The 20,439-nt window shown below is 40.8% G+C and overlaps 2 protein-coding genes across 2 annotated transcripts in view; both read right to left on the bottom strand.

Moving 5' to 3' along the window:
• The window catches only part of lepr (leptin receptor), a 48,094-nt gene extending 41,347 nt beyond the window's left edge, over positions 1-6,747 (bottom strand). The window contains exon 1 of the mRNA XM_037114528.1: positions 6,656-6,747. The gene's annotated coding sequence lies outside the window, so the exon portion shown is untranslated. The remainder of the gene's footprint in view (positions 1-6,655) is intronic.
• A 2,465-nt stretch (positions 6,748-9,212) lies between these two features.
• LOC119028493 (piggyBac transposable element-derived protein 4-like) lies at positions 9,213-12,672 on the bottom strand. The gene is made up of 2 exons (XM_037114588.1): positions 12,018-12,672; positions 9,213-11,158 (listed from the first exon to the last, which is right to left on the bottom strand). The coding sequence occupies exons 1-2, from the start codon at positions 12,191-12,193 to the stop codon at positions 9,403-9,405; spliced, it is 1,932 nt and encodes a 643-aa protein (XP_036970483.1). The 5' UTR covers positions 12,194-12,672; the 3' UTR covers positions 9,213-9,402.
• Positions 12,673-20,439: the final 7,767 nt, after the last annotated feature.

The following is a 20,439-nucleotide window of genomic DNA, read 5'->3' as shown; positions in this document are numbered from 1 at the left end:
GGCACCGTGCTGCAGTGATTAGCCCTGTAGCCTCAGAGCAAGAAAGTTTCACGTTCAAACCAGGTCTCAGAGGGTGCTGCTCAGAGAAAAATTGTGCCACGGCCCGAAGAGGATTTTCCCCATAGACCACCATTATAAAAAAATCTTTGATTTGAACTTTGCTTTTGATTTGAACTTTCTACTTTTAGTTTGCACTTTGTTTAGCTGTCTTGGTTGCTTTTGTCCCTTTTGTCTAGTTTTTTGGTCTAGTTCCCTTTTGTTGTTCTTGTTCAGCTTTAAATTAAAGCTCTCCTTTCGTTCCCCTCAATGCTGCCTCTTGTCCTCTGATTATATGCGTTTGGGTCCACCTCCCCTTTCCATAATGTTCCCCTTTAAAGCCCGACATCTTTAAATTACCCGTGGACATGAATGTGAGCATGAGGGCTTGTTTGTCCCTGTGATAAATTGGCAACCTTTCCACGGTGACCTCACCTGTCACCCGTATCATTTGGGATTAGCTCCAGCTCCCTGTGACCCTGTAAAGCGTGGCAGCTATAGATATTGGATGGATGGATGGATGGATGGATGGATGGATGGATGGATGGATTTTGGTTCCATCCTGCAGCTTCTGATTAAACATCCTGCATCCACAGTGACAGATGTATAAGAGCTACCAATCTTTTAATCTCCCAAACTAGCTGTCATTACAATGTTTTAGAAATTTCATGATGGTACATTAAAATCTCAAATGAATTCAGATTTGATTCAAATGTCCATTTTTGGTCATTTAGCCACAAAAGTCAAACTGAATCAAACTTCAAAAAATGTCCTTCCTTGTTGTTTCATGGCTCACCAGTAAGACCAGTGAGCAATACCACAAAATGCCACACACTGACTGAAAATATGCACAGTCGGGGTCTTTGATGCGGCCTAGAGTGATCACGTTTCCTGAAGAGCAACAGAAAAATTGCAAAATGTCTGTGGCTAACACATTAATCTGTGACTAATCACGTTAATAAAAAGCTAAAAAAAAAATTAAAAAAAACATTGCTTTGCTGAATGGGAAAGAAAATGAATATATGAGGGATCATGAGCTATCAAACTGAGAATCCACGTTATTCATGACAGAAATGGAGACCAAATCCAGGTGTTTGTCACTTCTAATAGCCACTTAAAAGTTGGGTTTGGTGGAAAATAACACAGAAACAATAATGGCCATTCAGAGCACATAAGTCAATACCAAAAGATTTGCTGGAGCCAGTGCCACATAACAATACCTAAACTCTGAAAATCAGGCAACTTACACCACTTGGCACAAAGCGCCGCAGCGCAAGTGTCACTGCTAGTTTCAAACAAGGCAGTTGCATTTTTCAAGCATAGCGGACACATTTTCTTAATAGCATATGTGCTTGCACCCAGTTGTGCACCTACTGGGGCGTGTTGGTCTTAAAGTGAGGCGTGATCAGGCGCACTGATGGCAGAGTGCTATCATGAGGCAGCAGAAAGTCACTGCGCCATAGACGGAAAAAAAGTCTAATGTCAAAAGTGCAATCTGTTTACTGCTATTCAAAGGACGCATTAGATGTAAATACACCGTAAATATGCTCTGACTTTATGATTTTATTTGAGTATGCTTTCATTTATTTTAAACATTACCATGAGAAAGACAGACTTATCCTCTCTGCTGCTAGAGGATCACTGCAGGTAATCTCACTAATATCTTCCTCATTATGGACGTATCCCCTCTCATCCCAAACATACTGATCAGGATGATACTTTTTATGACCAGTCCCTCCTGATGCTAGGACTGAGATCTGCACACAGCAGTACTCCTCCTCTTCCTCCTCAGTTTAATATCAGTTTTTCGTATGCAGTCAAACAGAGCTGTTGATGGGACAGCTGATTGTGAGATGGCAGGACAGACGGTCCAGCAGCAGAGGTTCCCTCAGTGAAGACCACTGTTTAATATGTGTCAGGCCCTGGCACACCTGGCTCTTAAAGGGAATGGGAGAAACACTCGGATTGGTTTGATTTATGTTCCACCCAAAACACACCCTTGACTTATTCAGAGTCTAACCACCATCCTTTTAATGCTGTGTGCCGCCAGCTGTGTCCATATTATCCACCGTTCTAGCCAGAAAAATGGACTTGTGAACACACTAATGAGCTGCACTTTAGAACATCTAAACAGGGCCCTTAGTTTTCCTGATCGTTTTGAGAATCACCTGTGTCTTAGATGACCATTGGTGATGTTAGCTAGTAACTCAGTACAGCACCAACCATAGCCTTATAGCTAATGTTAGGTTGCCTCGTTTTACACTCTTGGAAGATCCGCCAGCTGACCTTGTTGCTTATGAACTTGACGATTTCTGGCTGAAAAATGCAAAAAAAATAAAAAACAACAACAAAAAAAACACTAGCCTGTACAGTCCTACAAAACTGAATGGTAGATACTGTTACTACAAAGCTCACTGTGCCATGTGAAGGAACTAGTAACTACTTAAAACTAAGTTGCGAAAATGGGAAACTGATGAATGTTACGTCAAAGTACGAAAAAAACTGATGCCAGTCAACTTATGCAAGCACGATGCAGTGCTCTGCCGGACTTAAAGCAGGACGTCATTCACATCTTCATCAAATCAAATTAAATTTAAGAGCAAAAATGTATAAATTATTATAAATTATACCCAGTAGCACCTACAAAAAACACCAGATATAAATGAGATATAAAACTGAAATGGACAACAATAACAAACAAGGCAAAATGTGTTGCATTTAGGAACGGTTTGTGAGGTATATTTAATAAATAGACAACATCAACTTGTTGTATATATATATGAATATATATATATATATATATATATATATATATATATATATATATATATATTGTTTAAGAAACAGCACAGGTAGCCTAACAAATCTCACACTGTCTGTCACGCAGTGTTATCCTAGTGTGCGCCAAGTACCAGAACCTGTACATACCGTTTGAGAAAATTCTGTCAGGATTGTCTGCTGAAATGTATTTGATGAATTATAATGGACAGAGTCGAGGGAAGTGAGAGGAGGAGCAGTTCACACGTGTCCCTGACCACCCACTTGTGTCTGCACATGAACCGATGTTTCATACAGAGCTCTCATGCTGAATCAGTCAAGCAACAGTCAATAACATTCACACTGCTCGCTCTTTGAATCCTACCTCTGCTCCCCTGATGTCTCACTGCATCCACTCAAACCCTCTTCTTTTTTCTGAATGAGGATCTGAGGCTATAAAACCTGGCAGGGAAGTGTCATTTGTGTGTTGGTGGTGAAAGGTTTCTCACAGTGTTTTTCTGAATGAGAGCGCCAAATGAGATCCTTGATGAGGCCTTTGAAACAGCTTTATGATCTCCGGGCAAAAACAAGCGTCATAAGTCACATATCGTTTCTCTTTTTTGGATAGCATTTAGGGCCAAGGACAGGTTAGCTAAAGTCACAGAAAAACCTACACTATAGCTTTTAACACGATTCTGTATGAGAGGCTATAATCAGTGACAGCCTGATGGAGAAGCTAACATCGGTGTTAGCCTGTTGGAGAGGCTAAGAATATCCTTTCCAATCAAGTGTACCATGCATCCATATTACTGGCAAACCACATTAATGCAGCTCGACATTTCTAACAATTTGCACAGATCCGGCAATGACTAAGGAGCACTCTGTTGTATATGTGTGTGTGTGTGTGTGTCTGCATGTGTTTGTGAAAAAAAAACACATATCAAATAATTGGTGGTGATTTTGTGTGAGAGAAACAGGAATGAGAACAGTAATGAATGAAAATGGAAAAAAAAAAAAAAAAAAAAAAAAAGCAGAGGAAACAACTCAATAAATGAACCTAAGTGGAGAATAGCATTTTACTTGACGTACGCGATGTAGATATTTTCCAGTGGAACAAATCTACAAGAGTACATTTGTACTGCTGCCCCTCAAATGATGATTATTATTATCATAAACCGCAAAACAACAAGTGAAGACAAATAGTTTGTTGACAGACTCACAGCGCCAGAACATTTTGTCATGTTGCGCTAATTTAGCCTGTGTATGGGATGGGTCCAAGCTGATGATTCACAGGAGCCCAGTGAGACTGACAGACAGGGAGTGGGACGAAATGATCAACAAACTGCACAGAAGCACAAAACATGACCAGATATACGTTTGGTCTGCACAGGCCCATGCAGTTAATGTACAAGAAAGTATTAATGTAAAAACTACGGTGAATCTAAGCCAAGGACATCTAGTCTAAAGTGAAACCTTTAAATGTTTGAATGTATATGTCAAGTGTTCATCTGTACATTCGCTTCTCCTTCCGCTCCGTGTGACCTTTAAGAGCAATAAGCAGGTAGGGAGAATGCAGGGTTGACCTAAATTGATTAAAAAAAAAAAAAAAAGCTTTTTTTCTGCCATTTAGTATTATCAGGATCTGGGCTTTTACCTGCAGGCTTGCATTAGCTGATCTTTTTTTTTATATATTGTTTTATTTATTATTTAGATGGAGCAGTTAAAGGAAATTCAACCACTACTTATTATCATGTAACAAAATTCCAGTAACAACTTTGTGTCTATGTTTCCTGGGGACATCATGAGATTACATGATTGTTTCCAGGAAATTCAGCCTTAAAAGCCTGAAAAACATGTTTTTGTTTTACTCTGTGACATAAATAAAACTCTTTTTGGGAAATATCTCTTGTTGATGACATGTCAAGCCTTGTTTCCGGAAGCCAAAATGGAGTTTTTATGGGAAAACGGGGTGTTAACTGAGCGGTTCTTGTGCCTAAGCCTAGTCACACCATAAGAACAGCACTTGCCACAACATGAAATAGAAAACTGAAAACAAAGAAATCTAAAGTTGCAACATGAAGAAATGTCAAGTTTCAACATATGCATGACTTGCAGAAAAGTAAATGGCAAATATTTATCTCGGTGACTGCCTTGGGTTTTATTGCTGGTGGTAGTTATGTAAATGTAGTTGCCTATTTACTCACTGAAGCTCACCTGTCCAGCTGCTGGGGGTTAGCTGCTAACCCCATTAAGAAAGCAAATACCTACATTTCCAAAAATACATACTTTCCTTTAAGTATAGTTCACCAAATATGCAATTCTTTCTAAAAATACACATAATGTAAACATCTCCCCAGGCTGATAAACCCCACAAACAAATGCTGAGGATGAGGCCTTTGTGTCCTTACTGGAAGCTTCAGGTCTACAGGCCTTAAGTGGGCACATGAAGATCAAGTGGATTAGCACAGGGTTAAAGAATCGTTTACTCTTTTAGCTCTTGTGTAAATTAAGCCCAAATGTCCAGCTGAGCAGAAGCCCCTCATCACCATGGTGATCTCAGAGATCATAATCACACCTGGACGCCTGTTCAGCTTGAATAAACCAAATGGGCAGCCAACTGCCCCCTGCACATCGACCGTGGCAGTTAGCTCTGACACAGATTGAAAAACCAGAGTCTGACCTCTGAGAATCTAACACTGGACTGTCGATCGAAGCCAAGAGCCCGAGGCTCGCCTGAAATGTGTCTGTGGCCAGAACACCTAATGTCAGCTCACTGTCTTTGAAAACCTCAGCCAGTGCAGTCTGGACACAAGGCAGGTTTTCAGTGTTTTACAAAAATGGTCTCCTTTGAATGCAAAGAACTAAAATATATTAAAGCCAAATTTCAATCCAGATAAGATGCTGTCTTGTATTGGGGAAAAGTAATGCTTTCGTACTGTAAGACAGGATGTTTGCGACACTCAGGTAAGGCACAATGACCTGATGGGCCAGATGGTTTGTTTCGTAAAACCAAATGAGCAGCTAGAAACTTGTTTGGCAAAAGACCTGGCAGGTCATCGGACAAACCATTTGCCAATAACCGTCTATCACAGGCTGACTTCAACCAATCTGCTAAAGAACAATCACTCCTCTCGCTGGCTGTCACATTTAAACCACGCCGTAGCCGTCAGTAGATCCTCACAGGAGACTGAATGGTTCAGTGCCTTTGTGTTCAGCCACAACAGCATCGCTTGAAGCCAAAGAAAAAAGAAAAAAAAAAAATGCATGAGGATAATTTCATTCATGTTGAACAGACAGCGGTGCAGCAAGTGTCAGTGATGGACAAAATCCTCTTGTTTTAGGACCCAGATGAATCAACGCGTGAATTTTCTAAGGACATCTTGGTAGAAAACCAGCACAGATTCATCCTGAGCTCATGCCGCATTCACTTTTGTTTTCTGACAAAAAAAAAAAAACAAAAGACACAAAACTGTGGTTCCTGTTGCACTGCCTCATTCAAATTTAAAAAGCGAAAAACAAAAGAAAACGGAGATGGAGACAGAGGAACAATGTCGAGAGAGAAAGCAGCAGACACGTCATCACAGAGATGACAGTTCAGGGTAATCGGTTAGAGAAAGGTGACATACAGGGAGCCTGAGGGAGGAGAGACTGCGGTTTGAACAGGACAGAAGAAAAAGAGCTTGAGGCTGCAGCGTCTGCCGGTTAGTATTGTTATTGCCCCCGGTGACTCAGTGTTAAAACAATAGGTGAACTGAGGGAGTTTTCTTTTTCAAATAGAGTGAGTCACTGCTGTCACTGTGTGTGGGGTGTCATTCATCTTAATTTTTGTTTTGTTTTGTTTTAGTTCTTGTGAATTACTCACCGGCTGAGCCAAACCAGCAGATCTCCAAAAGTACAACCTGGAAAATAAAAGTTTTCCTTCTTCCTGATATCCTGAACACTCGACTGGGAACTGACATGTTGCAGTCCCGCAGAGAGAGAGCTTTATGTGGACCAGTGTGTCTCCGGGCATGAGGGGCTATTTCTGAGGCAGGGTGTCAGAATACACACCAATCGCACCGGCCAGGATGAATGTGTTTACACTAATCTGTATCTGCAGGTGTGTGTGCACTCTAAGGATTAGATTTTACTGGATAAGAGCCATCTCTATTTTTGTGCACATGTACGTGGCCTGATTTGTGTTTTCATATCTGTGGACACATGAGGATTTCACACCTTAGAGACTTCAGTGACAAGCCTCAGTCAGTCATCACCCTCAGATTTTCCCCTCTTGTTGAGGTACAGAGGGGTTTCTTTCTGTGCCAGTGTGGGTTCGTGTATGTGGCGAATGATACTTGATCCCGTAATTCCTCTGACGCACTCCAGCCAAGAGCTGCCTTCGGGTGGCAATGTCACTCCGTTCGCAACGGCCCCCTCTGTGACCACAACGATCCTGAGCAGGCAGAACCAACTCTTTGGGATGAAACCTGCTTTATTTATCAGGCAGGACAAAAAAAAACCCCTGAAGAAAATATCCCACCATTGCCAGTTCACACATAAATTGTGTTTGTTTACGTGACAACAGTGTCCACACAGTGCAAAAGACATAAAACGTGAAGGACAAGTTCACCTGAAAAAAGGGAATTGAGATGGCTCCATTTTTAGTTTGTATGCTGTAATCCAACTCTACAGATCCCAGATTAATTTAGAAGGTGTTTCTTTACACCCCTTTAAAAGCCTAAATCTTCACTTTTGCTGCTAAGATAATATCGTCAGAAATGGGTGAATGAGTTTGACGATGGTCAGGATGAAAAGAAATCTTCTTAAATCAATTTGAGATCGCAGGACCTTCAGAGGGTTGGATTAACTGCGCCAGACAAGCTGTTGGAGCAACATGCTCTTTCGCTGTTGAGCTCCAGTTTTGTGGACTAGGAAACTTGACATGACTTTTCACTGGCATGGAGGTGAGTGAATAATGGCTGAATTTTCCTTTTTTTTGGGTGATCCTTATCCTTTAAAGCTGCTATACTCAATTCAAACTTCACCGTTTCAGTTTCCTGAGTTGCAATTTTACTGTTCTGCCTTCATAAAGTTGTTTTCAGCTCTGTCATGCAGCAGTAAATGGAGCAATAAAAGTATAATAGACAATACTCTAGGATGAATAGACTACAATGGATAGAGGAATACAAGGACTGATAGAAGGTCTGTCAAATGGTGCAACAACAACCACCTGAAGCTCACAATCAGCAAAATCAATGAGCTAATGGCACCAAAATGCCTTAAATATGGATGTTGTTGCCACGAAACTGCACATTCTACATTGCAGATGCTTCTCTCTCTCTCTCTCTCTCACACACACACACACACACACACACACACACACACAAACAACCCCGCAGCTCAATACAACCACCACAGTTTAAAGTTTGACACCACAGATTAGTGTCACTAATTCAGTATCTGACCCAGTGTGAAATATGGTCACAATCTTCCCTTCTGTTCCTGAGTCATGCTGTTGAAAAATGGCCAGAAAAGTGTTTCTGTGGAACATTATGATGTCAAAGAGAAGTTGACCTTTGACCGTTGGGATATAAAAAAGTTATCCTGTGAACTTTATTCAGAAGCAGCATCTGAATTCTTGACTTAAATCCAAGAACATGTTTGTGAGGCCTAAATGACCACTAAAATCTATTAATTTCATCCTTGAGTCTAAGGAGACATTGTGCCAAGATTTAAGAAAGTCTGCCTGAAATATGCATTAAGCAGAACAGAGGCATCCCCTAGAGACACAAAAAGTCACTACACTTCCAAAACAGAAGCAGTTAACGCCTGGCAGGTGGACACAGTAGAGCTTTCAGCAGACAGAGAGCGGTGTTTCCCTCAGGAGTGTGTGGAGACAGCAAATGGCAACAACCCCAACAACAGCGATTCTATTTAAACAGCTTATAAAAGTTATTACTGCCGTGCCATTGTTGGTTTCCATCACAGCTGCAGTTACATTAATGCAGGTTGTGAAGTGGCAGAGCCAAAAGGGGAAGGCCTCTATTTTTAAACTGCCAGTAAGATACTAAATCTCTGCTGACCAATGCAAAGTTGACCTGCATGACACCTGAAGGGGTTTGAAAACACCACATATAATCCTGTGTGTGCTGCACCCACAAAGTGACATCTGGCCTCTTTCTGGACAAGAGCCGTCTCTCTGACTTCTGTTACGCTTCAGGTCTGCAATGCCATTTAATTCCAGAGAATTGTTAAAAACAAATGAATTACTAAAAAGGAATGTGAGGGCAGGTGGTAGTAGTTATCAGACTGCATTTAAGGTTTGAATCTTGAATACTGTAGTACTATTGCGTGTGGAATAATGTTTGTATAAGAGCAACACTAGGATAACTTGGTTTGGTCTTTTATGTGACCATAAAGACAAAAGACATAACAAAACATAAATTAATTTAGGTTAACTTTACTTGAACCAAACAGAATAATAAATATTTTTGACATCTGAAAAATGTTCTCATGTGTCTTGCCAAGCAGTGAAAAAATAAACATTGAGAACATCAAAAAAAAAAAGATATTTACATGTATAAATTAGAATTGGTTCAACTTTCAAACAGCTCTTTTTTAACCAGAAGTCTAACTGTGCCATGCCTCGAAGCAGTTCCTGTCTGCAATGAGACAGAGGGCCACATCACATTGTTTACACTTCCACGGTGTAGACTGACCGACCTTCCTGGTCTGCCTACAGTGTATACAAGTCTTTCGTCCATAAGAGGCCCTCCTGCTAATATCTTGTTGAGTACAGATTGCCACAGGTAGGTGGCTGCTCTGGGCCTTGGCAGGGGGGATCGAAACTGAGACTCCACACAGCTGGGCTGTCAGCTCCTCCAGGAAGGCCCTGTGGGTCATGGGTTCCTCCTGCTTCTCTCTGCACAGTTCCCTGTGAAGGAGGTAGCTGTTTGTGGCTGCAATGTCCAAGAAGTGGTAGAACAATGTCCCGTACCAGCGCATGCTCTTGTGGTAAACAGAGTAGTGGTGGAGGCTCAGTTGGTCTGACAAATCAAAACCTCCCATGTGCTTGTTATAGTCGACAACAGGTGTCGGGCATGGAATGGATTTCACGGTCCACTGGCCTTCGGGAGTCTTTACCCTCCTGTTCACTGTACATCCAGAGTATGCTGAATGGATGGTAGAGCAGATGGTGACCTCTCGTGTGTCCATCCACTTAACAAATAGCAACGGGCCATCACGAATCCACCTGATGGAGCCTCTGGGATAATTTGAAATTGATCGGGGGCAATCTTTTCTATTGTCTCTGTAGGAACCACATGCTCCAATATTAAGGCTTAACAGATCCTTGAATAGTTTTGGACTGGTGTAGAAGTTATCTACATACAGATTAAAGCCACTGCCCAGGTGTGCTGGCTTTACCAGGGACATGACAGCGTCATATGCAAGTCCGGCATCTGTAGAAAACAGTGTCTTCCCAGTGTGCACAGAAAAGTCAAAGGTGTAGCCATTGCTGCTGTCAGCCAGCACGAAGAGTTTGAAACAGCACTTGGTTTGCTTCTCTTTCATGTATTGTTTCAATCCAACCTGGGTCCTTGTCGCTGCCACCTTCTCATCAACCGACAGGTTCTGCCTGGGGTGGTAAAAAGCTTTGCAGGCATTTTTGATGGTGTCCATGAGTGGCCTGAGTCGAAACAAGTGGTCATAATCTGGCGCCCCCTTCTTTTTGTCATTCTCAGCATCTTTCTCAGGATCACTCATGTGGATGTTCCAAGAAATCACCCTGTACCGGTCCCGTGGCATGATGTTAGCTGGAAATGGCACACTGAAAATGGTGTTCCTCTTCCAGTAATCGTGGATGGTATTCAGTTTCACCAATGCGAAGAAGAAAGTTAGTCCCACATACTTGAAAAACTCCTGGACATTGATGTCAGCCCATGTATATTTTTTGCCGTTATTGTTTTTAGCAGCTTGTCTATTTGTGTTTTGACAAAGGGTTTTAGCTGCATCGTTGCTGAAAAATAGTTTGAAAAGGTCAAGTGGTGTGTATGTGCCATTTGAGTTCAGTTGATGTCCAGGGGGTCTTGCTGGGATGAACTTTATTGGGCTTGGACATGAGTCTGGATCGCTCTCTGTTTTCCAGGATGTGACAGGTCCACGTCGCTCTGGCCGTTTCTGAATTGGACATCTGGATCTTTTTCTGCCCCGGCTTGTTGATACACTGCGTTCCCCCAGTGGTGATCTGGATCTTATCCTTGAGCGAGATCGTGATCTTGACTCCTTGTGCTCTCCTGAAGAACTGGCCTTTTCGGGAGAAGCAGTGGGCTCCCCCATTTGTTCTGCAGTAGATGTACCAGGCTCTTCATCCTTTTCAGAATCACCACTGTAAAACAAATAAAACAGACAAAAAATTCAACACATCAGACAAGGAACTTGTTTCACACCTCACACAATATATGAGAAGAATGGCTGATACCGCTTTAGACTGCACCACCAAACTGAAACCTGTTGAGTGGGCCAACACTTCACACTTTGCGGAGTCAACAAAGCCAAACCGGCACAGTGAATTTGTGAGGTAAATCCAACCTGGAGACAACAGGCTTGAGGTTTGAGATGAGCAGTCAAGGCAGGTATCAAAAAGCTGCCTGAAGTCAAACTGCTCGAAATTGACTTGACTCAAATTGCAAGAAAAAAAACCCATCGCATTCTTTGTTGCCAGGGAAGTTGATGAGATAGGACACACAATATTTTTGTATGGAGAAGCACATGATGAACACAGTCAGCAATGGCAGTGAAATGTAGGTGATAAGAGATTAATAAGATTGTTCCTATTGGCTCAAAACATAAGTGCATTGTTATAGGTCTGAATGATGTCTACAACATTGGTGTGTACATCAATGTTGTATCAATGTGTCCTGCAGTTGTCATGCAAGCAGCAATCACACCTCCCTGATGATTGAGAGGACTAATTTGGGTTAACCTCAGATTAGAGATACAAATAAACGCAAGGACTAACACTACAGAGCAAATTATTGGGATTCAAGGCTATATTCAATTTAAAACAAATCAGTAAATTACATTGTGTGAAACCACTGTTATTGGTGTGAAACCACTAAGCCCCGCCCCCCTAACCGCGTGAAGGGGCGGCCACGGCAAATGTACGAGCAAGTAAAAGAAAACACCCATGTGCGTATTTAAACTTTCACGTTTACTGAAAACAAGAGTAAAGTTGGACTATTTACTCTTCAGCCGGGTCGAGGCCCTCTTGGTAAGCCAGCTCGTCATCCGTCAGGAAACTTTCTGCCCCAGATTCCCCGTCATCATCGTCGCTTTCAAGAAGTACTTCAATGGCTGTTCCTTCTTTTTCTGTTGTTTCGTCTTCCCTTGTTATTTCATTGAACCTTCGCCCTGATGCCATTTTAGAGGAATGGGGCAGAAACAGCCATCTGCGTGAAGGATAAATTACTCAAAACATCTGTGTTTAGTAGTTGTGGCATTCCCGGCGTGTCTCTGTGCGGGCGAGATCGCTGCCGACGAGCCCACCCCGGTCAGAAACACAGCTTCTGATTGGTCGGCGGTTAAGAGACACAGTGTCCGATTGGTCGGCAGAGCCAGTCCCAATGTACGACGGGACAGAAGCGGACAGCTGCATGTCTGGCCAATTTTAGGGAAAGATTGGGTTTCGGTATCGTATTTAATGGACCGACAATGTACAAACGCACGCAGAGGAGGTCGGGGAGGATGTAAGATTCAGACAAGGTGCTGTCAGACAGGAGACCTTAATCAGTTTCCCGTATGCAGCAAAGTTGTTTTGACAATCATTTCCGCCATTATGAAATAACCCGCGATTATGAGAGGAAACGGAAATGAGACACTAGCGTCTTGGAACCAATAACATCGCGATAGTTTGCATACTAATTGGGTTGAGACAGAAGTGACAGAAGTTAATGGCCTTTCTAGGGTTAGGGTTAGGGGTATGAAATAAGAGTTATTAACACATGTAGGTAATGCTACTGATCAATACATTTTGAGTATCTCCATCAAAATGTTTGATTTCGAGGATGATTATGCTTTGCAGCCAGGTAAACCAACTCATTCTCTGTAAAAGACACAATAAAGCAGGAGACATTAAACAAGATAAACACTACATCAAATGTTCTGTTTGGTGTGTGCTTCCTGTGTGAAATCTGCTGCATTATTCAGTAGAACATTTCTTTCAGTAAACACACACACACACACACACACACACCAATATGTCTTACTGTTATTGCATCACATAAAGCAGCTTGCAACATTTTTCCTCCTGTCAAGTCCCAACATGCAGTGAGGAGAGTTTAGATAGTAGTTTAAGCTGACTTTCAAAGCACCTTACTGTGTCAGAGGGATGTTTAACCTCATCATAATTATGGCAGAGCTAGTGTTTTTCATTGTGTGGAATAATTCAGTCGCAGTAATAAAACGGCTCATTGTTCATCTTTGAAAGTTTTTATTAAAACACAGTGTATATGGCTTTAAGCTTTCACATGCATCCCTAAAACATGATTCAATTCAGTGGTCAACATCTCCTCATTAACTCCAGTATCTCTGCCAAATACATGCGTCCTTTCAGTCAACAAAGAACTAACAAAGGTCCTTGAGAATGGCCTGAGTGCATCTGCACTTACATTACAGCGTGCATTTTAATCACTCAACAGCAGAGCTGTATTTGAGTGATCATGAGTACGGGGGGCAGTGCAGGGTCATGGACACATCATTCCCATGTCTCTGAGGTCTTGCTAAAGTATGCAAAGGCCAGAGTACACACTTTAAAATGCTGGCTTCCTACTGCTAAACATAATAATACATTTTGTTTGCCGACATTAACTAGTAGCAATGGATTTTAAATGAGGCTGCTTTTCAGTTTGTCCCTGCTGCGGTGGTGCTGCATTCAAACCACCTAAAGGTCAATAAGACTGGGGGGTTTTTAGCCATGCTTGCAGTTTATCTCTGTAGAAATGTCAGTCTGCTGTTCGCTTTTGTCCAAACTGAAATATTGATTTATTAGAGTAACTTGATGCCATAACACTAACAACATTCATTTGAATGATTTTGACATTACTTTACCTCCAGCAGCATCATCAGGTCAAACATTTACTTGATGGACTGGCACAAATTTTAGCACAGACTAGATGATGACTCCCAATGGCTAAAGCGATTCCTGAAAAATAAGGAGGCCAGGAGTAAGGAGGAGTTAGAACAAGTAGGCAAAACACAGATTGTCGATGTGACTTGAATCAACTAAAAGGGGGGGGAGTGATTAAAAAATGCAAAATAACATATAAATGTAAATAGATAAATGCAATAAAGGACAGAAGGAAGACAACACCTCATTAGACACTTATGGTTTTAGTAAGTTGAATTGTGTAAATTTGAACACTTCTCAAAATGAAATATATTTGCTTTAGATATGCCTTGCCTGTAGTTACGTTCTCATATTCAGTTTACAGAGTACAGAGCTCTGTCTCCTGCACATGCACACAATCACAAAAGAGCAGTAACACTTGGAAGAAAGCCAAATACTTTACAAAGAAATAAACCTTACATAGTTCAGAGGACTGACTGAAGAGGCCGCATGAAAACGTCTATGTTCCTAATGAGTTCCCAGACTGAATGAGCAGTGTTTCTGGAGATGTGAAGATAACACCAGCACTTTGTGTGCTTGTAAAGAAACCACGTCTGCTTAAAATTGCATATTTATTTTTATGTACATGCACCGTTGTGGAACTCGACATATCCACTTTCACAGGAGCATGGTTGTAGTCGGTCGGACCGAGTGGGAGGCCTTTTCTCTGAAGAACTCTGGGGTTAAGTGCTTAATCGAGAAGCATCATTTATTCAGTCTCCACCGTCAACACCTCACAGCTTCTCAGGGGGAACTGTCTGTGCCCTTAGAAATAATGTTCTCATGGGTAAAAATAGTCTGTCATTTTGTGAAAACAAGATGCAACTGGTCAAAGTAAACCTTGCATTTATTCAAAACATGACCTCTTCCCGGACAGCATGTTAATCTTTAACCAGGCATTAAATGTGACCTGTTGAGACAGAGACAGACAATATATTGAGAGGCTGAGTATTTCCTTTGGGTGACTTTTTACAACGTTTGTGGTATCAAGAAACTTATTTGAAACTCTGTTACTGTTACTGCGTATGTACGAGCTTGACATAGAAACAAGACTTGTGCCTAATGTTGTAGGATACCATGATATGTGCAACATCAGCCTGTGCTAATGGATTACATCCATCAGTGCTGAATCTCTGAGAGGTAGTGCGTCAGTACTGTCAGCAGAGCGTGAAGAAAGAACTGAAGAGAGCCGCGGGATTTTTATTCTACAGTGAATCACTGATTGGGTGTGATTATCCCAAATTTCCCTCTGGATCGTCCAACACTGCAGTCCAGCTATTCCCGGATCTGAGCCCCGAGGGGAGACTTGTCAAGCCCCATAACTGTTAACATGTGAGAGGAGTTTAAAATGTAGTGAACAGCAGCTTTGTAATGCAGCATGCATGGTGTTATTACCTGTCTTCATTGGAATCAGTGTTGAAATGTTGCACCTCCCCTGAGAATAACTACAACAGTAAGATGAAGCTTTGATGCATCAGAAACAATCTACCGTAATAAAGACGCACATCACATCGGCCACACAAGCATTTTTTCTACAGTACTTTTCTTTAATACTTTTAGTATATTTGTTGATGATACATCTGTACTCCTCTGAATGAAGGACTTTTACTTGTAATGGTGTATTTTTTTATTGCTGTGCCCTTATAAATAATGTTTTCGTGGGTTCTTATGTTGGACTCTGCTGCCCTCTAGTGATAAAGTAAAAGTATGAACTCCAAGAGACACATAAACCCTGATGTTAATATAGATTTACAGTATCTAAATCTGATCACTGTCATACATGCCATGACTTCAAACAACACACATCCACTGACGTCAATAGAGGTTATTTATTTTTAACGTAGCCATGAGAATGCATTTGATTGTTTTTTTAATTCTAATTGAGTAGTTTTAGAGTACAATGTGTTATAATATTCACAAATGGCTGTTTTAAATTGTTTTTCGACAAAAGTCATTAAATATTCCTTAAATTCCTAACCTATGTGTAAGAGTTTTGGACCAAATGAAAACAAGCGATTTCTTGGGAGAACTTGAATGTGTCATCTGTTTCTGAACTAACCCCTCCACTCATGGATACACGAGGGCAAATGATATAAAATGTTGCACAGCAACCAGCGCTCTTAAATAAGAGATTAAGGTAATAATAAATTAGGCTACATGAAGAGATCCTTTTTCAATGCCACTGGCCTAAACCAAAGAATGCCAAAATGTTCTTCTTGAGCTATGTATTGTTGCATTACTACACCTGGACTGAAAAAGAAAGCTCAATTCTCATATCTACTCTAAATTACAAAATGAATAAATATGCAGTGTTACTGGAGGGAAGAAGAATAACAACCAGTTGTAAACCACATGAAAAGACTTTCTGGGAGTCTCTAACCTCACAAACATCTTGCCACTAATAATAGTAATAATACGATGAAATGTTTCTCCCATTTAACTCCCTTTGAAGTTTCCCAAAATTAAATCTAATGGAAAAATGAAATTAACAAGAAATTAGGGCTTCAGTCAAGATAAACAAGAAAGAAACCTTAAGACATCAGGATACTGTAAAGCTCTTGCACAAATAGCACTAAGACCCTGATGCAATAGGAGGCTGCTCCTCCGTTAAAAGAGTTCATATCACTGTGCCCAGACAACAAGAGAACAACAAGGACGACTAGCAGAGGTCACTGTGCAGTACAGCACAGATGAACTGAGTTTGGCAGATCAGCCTTTTCTGTCAAAGCCACTAATTATTGGAACTCAGTACCAAATGAGATCAGAGACATTAGTACATTTACTGGTTTTAAATCTAAGATCACATCATGGCTTAAATCCACTCAATTACGCACCCGCCAACCATAAATTCAAACATTAGCTTACTATTCTGTAATGTTTTTAGTGTTGTATCTTGTTGTGTTGTATTGTGTTTTAAGAGTGTGAAACTGTGTTATTGTTGTTGTTTGAAAGGCTGCTTATATGATGAGTTTTTTGGGTTTTTTTGTTGTTGTTTTTTTGTTTGTTTTGTTTTGTTTTGTTATGTGCTTGTCTGTGTTAGATTTATGTTATTTGTTCCTGCCCAGGGACTACAGATGAAATTTAGCTAGTAGCTGATTCTGGTACGGCTGAGAGACGTGCACTGTCCCTGTTAGATAATAAATAAATAAATGATAACTCAACAAGGCTACAGAATGCTCAGTTTCCCTCAATCAGACAGAATAAACGACAGAAAAGAAACCGTAATAGGGCCTAAACAGACCAGGGTTTCTAGTTGACAAACTGTGAAGTTGAGGTCTGCAGCATGTCAAGGAATGAATCTGAACAACCCAGGTGTGAAGTTCCCCTAAAACACATGGCTTGGACCATGATTGGACCATGATGAAAATGTCCCAGACTGCTCTGATTCACTAATTGGGAGCAGTCTCCTCATCCTGCTCCACAGGTGATCTCAATCTACTCCTATTCATGCAGAGTGGATTTGACATTAAAGCAAATAACAGATACTGGGATTGCTACAAACATACAAATAAACTCTAGGTGGGCTACAGTTTATCTCATGCACCAAGGCTTAAAACTTCAATATGAACTGTCTACCAGATTACTCTGAAACTTTTGCAGGAGCAATCAATCAGTGGAACTGACCTCCATTTTGATAAAATATATAATGCTGACAGCTAACTGGAGCTGGAGGGGGAATGGGCTTCATGAAGGTAACCTTACAGAGAGGAGAGGGGAGAAGGAGCACAGTCTCTGGGGACTAATATTACTGAGTTCACAGTTTAACCACACAGGGGCGCAGTAAGTTAGTCACAGTCGGGGGTGCTGAGGGTTCAGTCTATAACATAGTCTATAACATAGAGTGAACCCTCAGCACTCCCAAACTCATCAAAAAGATTTTATATGATGATGTTAATTAATGGGTTTTTTTCTTCTATAGTAATTTGAATGGCAAGGATATCATATATCTGATCGTTATTAACATATCATGTACAACAAAAAGCGAACCTTTAGCACTACAGCAAAGGTCAAACTTGAACACCAACATGTTATAAGTCAAAGCAGCCACATCAGCTTCAGTCAACCACAGCGAGGAGACCAGGAGGAATAGAAAGTCCCCAGGCTCCCTTACAAAATCGCTTAATTTTGCGAGTTGTCGAGTCAGGAGAAACTTTATAAATTCTGTGAAACGCTGTTTCTAAAAAATCATTTTTTATTTGGGCCGTCTCGTAAATTCGGCATATGTTATATTTTCGTTTATGGGGAGAGGGGCACCTAGCTCCCGCATTGTAGACATTTATTTCTCAGGTTGTTAAATCCCCAGAAAAAAACTCAGAGGGCTTTAGCTACACCTTGATTTTGACAAGAATGACTTTTACTAATGACAGATATGTAACAGTTATCATAATCTATTTAGAAAGTCTAGATACATTATTTTATTATAGTCTTTATTTTAGGTGTTTGGCTCCCCCCAGTGGTGTGACTTGCATTGTGAGAACTGTAATGTGACGTTCTTGCAGTGCAATGTTTAATCTGAATATAGTTTCTGAAATAGATGCTGAAAAAACCTGTCTATGATGCGTATGAACAAAATGTAATAAAAACAAGCCAGGCGCTGCAGTCACTGACTGACACGTTTTTAGGGAGGTTGTGTTCCTAAGTGTCTGTGCAGAAGCAGAAAGTGGCTGAATGCTTGGCAGCTGGAGACCAGGATTTATGACTTGAATAAATGAAACAGCCTGTTTTATGTTCTGTGATTTATTCTAGGGCCTTTACTGACCTGATCTTCCTTGGATCCATGCTAAACACAGTATTCTAGCCTATTTTTGACTAATTAAATAACACATAAATAACATTAAATTCTACCAACATCCAGCACGAGAGGACAGCATTATGTTCTTTTGACTGACACTTGCATATTTGGAGCAGGACCTATATGCCAGTTATACTCATTTTTTAAAAGAACTGATTTCGTGCTCTCAGTTAAGTTTGACAGGACGTTTGAGTTTGTCAGGCCAGAAGGTTTAGATTGGCAGAGAAGCCTGGGTCAACTGGTTTAGCTGCATTTCAGATGCAGGTTGCGAATACAAACACACTTACTGAATCATGTGTATCAGTATCAGAACCTCTCAACCTGTTATGACTCTGGTTGTACTGTATTGTGTTGTGCTACGCGTATGCAGTGCTGGCCATAAACTTCCTCTACATGCTGAAAATGTGTAATTAAATGTTCAAATCTCTGTGCAGAGACAGTTAAAATGTTGTTAAAAGCTCCAGGAAAAGCTTAAGTGTAGGTGGAACTTGAGCTGAGATAATTTTGTCCAAGTGTTTTCAGAACTATCTTTCACACTGAAATATTGGATGTGGAAAGCTGAATTATAGCCTGCCGTCGCTTCACATTTCTTCATCTCGTGTGCATTTGAAGCAGTGCATCAACACAGGAGATAGCAACCCACTGAAGTGTCACGTCAGTTTTATTTATATGGCACCCATTCATGACAGAAGTTATCTCATGACACTTTTCACTTGGAGCCGGTCTCGACCACACTCTTTAATTAAGATCAAACCGTGTTGGAGCTCTTGAGCAAGGCACCGAGCGGAGCCACTGACAAGCAGCAGACTGTGGTTTCACTGCTTCCAGAGGAGAGTGCTGATGAATGTCTTTCCGTGGATTTAAAAGAGTCAATCTTAAAGCTCATGAGGTCGTGGCAAAACAGCATCACCCAGGCATGGAGCGGAGCAGCCACCGCAGCTGATGGAGTATCAATTAATCAGACTGTTATTTTCGTATTAATCTTCAAGTCGACAGCAGCAGTCTCAGGCTCGGGGAAAAAAATTCAACTGAAATGGGTTCAAAAGCTCTAGAACTGTTTCTTGGGTTTTGTCGTCAGATTGTTGCATCAAGACTCACTCCTGTCAGCATCATGCCAGTCCCACTGCTCTGCTGTTTAAGAGTTCTGGAGGAAGGCAGATTTTTTTCTTTGGAGATGATACAGAAAGCAGTCAATTAATTAAACAGAAACAATAATATATCATATACCTCTCTTTAAACTGGCTGTCATTTAGTTAGGCGGTGTTGTGAAAAGTACAAAAGTCAAACTTCAGTAAATGTAAAGATATCATGCTGAAATTTTACCCTGGTAGATTTGATTAGTGTTACGGTCCTTCATCAGGTTGTCCTGATGAGGCTGTACTGATGACGTTCTGTGTGCTGAGATGTTGGTATTAAATGTTTGATCCCAAACCTTTGCGATGTAGAATATCAGCAAATTCAAATAAACAGATTAACCTCTTAGCGAAAGGAAAGGAAAAGTCCAAATGTGAAAAACTACGTTAATCTGTGGCCTATTAGTCATTGTAAAGGTTTATAAACATTAGTTGCAACTTAACAATAAAAAAGAATAGTGGTTCATTCAGGATGAATGGTTTGTAAACCATTTCATTGTTTGTTAACAGTAAAATGACTATTAAAGCTCTCTACTAGTACTACTTCTACTTTAAACGATCCATTTATTCATTTATTA

The sequence above is a fragment of the Acanthopagrus latus genome, chromosome 11 (assembly GCF_904848185.1).
Source record: "Acanthopagrus latus isolate v.2019 chromosome 11, fAcaLat1.1, whole genome shotgun sequence".
NCBI classification, from domain to species: Eukaryota; Metazoa; Chordata; class Actinopteri; order Spariformes; family Sparidae; genus Acanthopagrus; species Acanthopagrus latus.
The sequence above is the reverse complement of the archived record's forward strand: the minus strand, read 5'-3'. Positions and strand labels throughout refer to the sequence as shown.

Coding starts and splice junctions, on each gene's coding strand:
- LOC119028493 (XM_037114588.1), bottom strand. CDS start 12,193: ATGGCATCAGGGCGAAGGTTCAATGAAATAACAAGGGAAGACGAAACA. Junction 11,159..12,017: donor GGCCTCGACCCGGCTGAAGA/GTAAATAGTCCA, acceptor TTTGTTTTACAG/TGGTGATTCTGAAAAGGATG.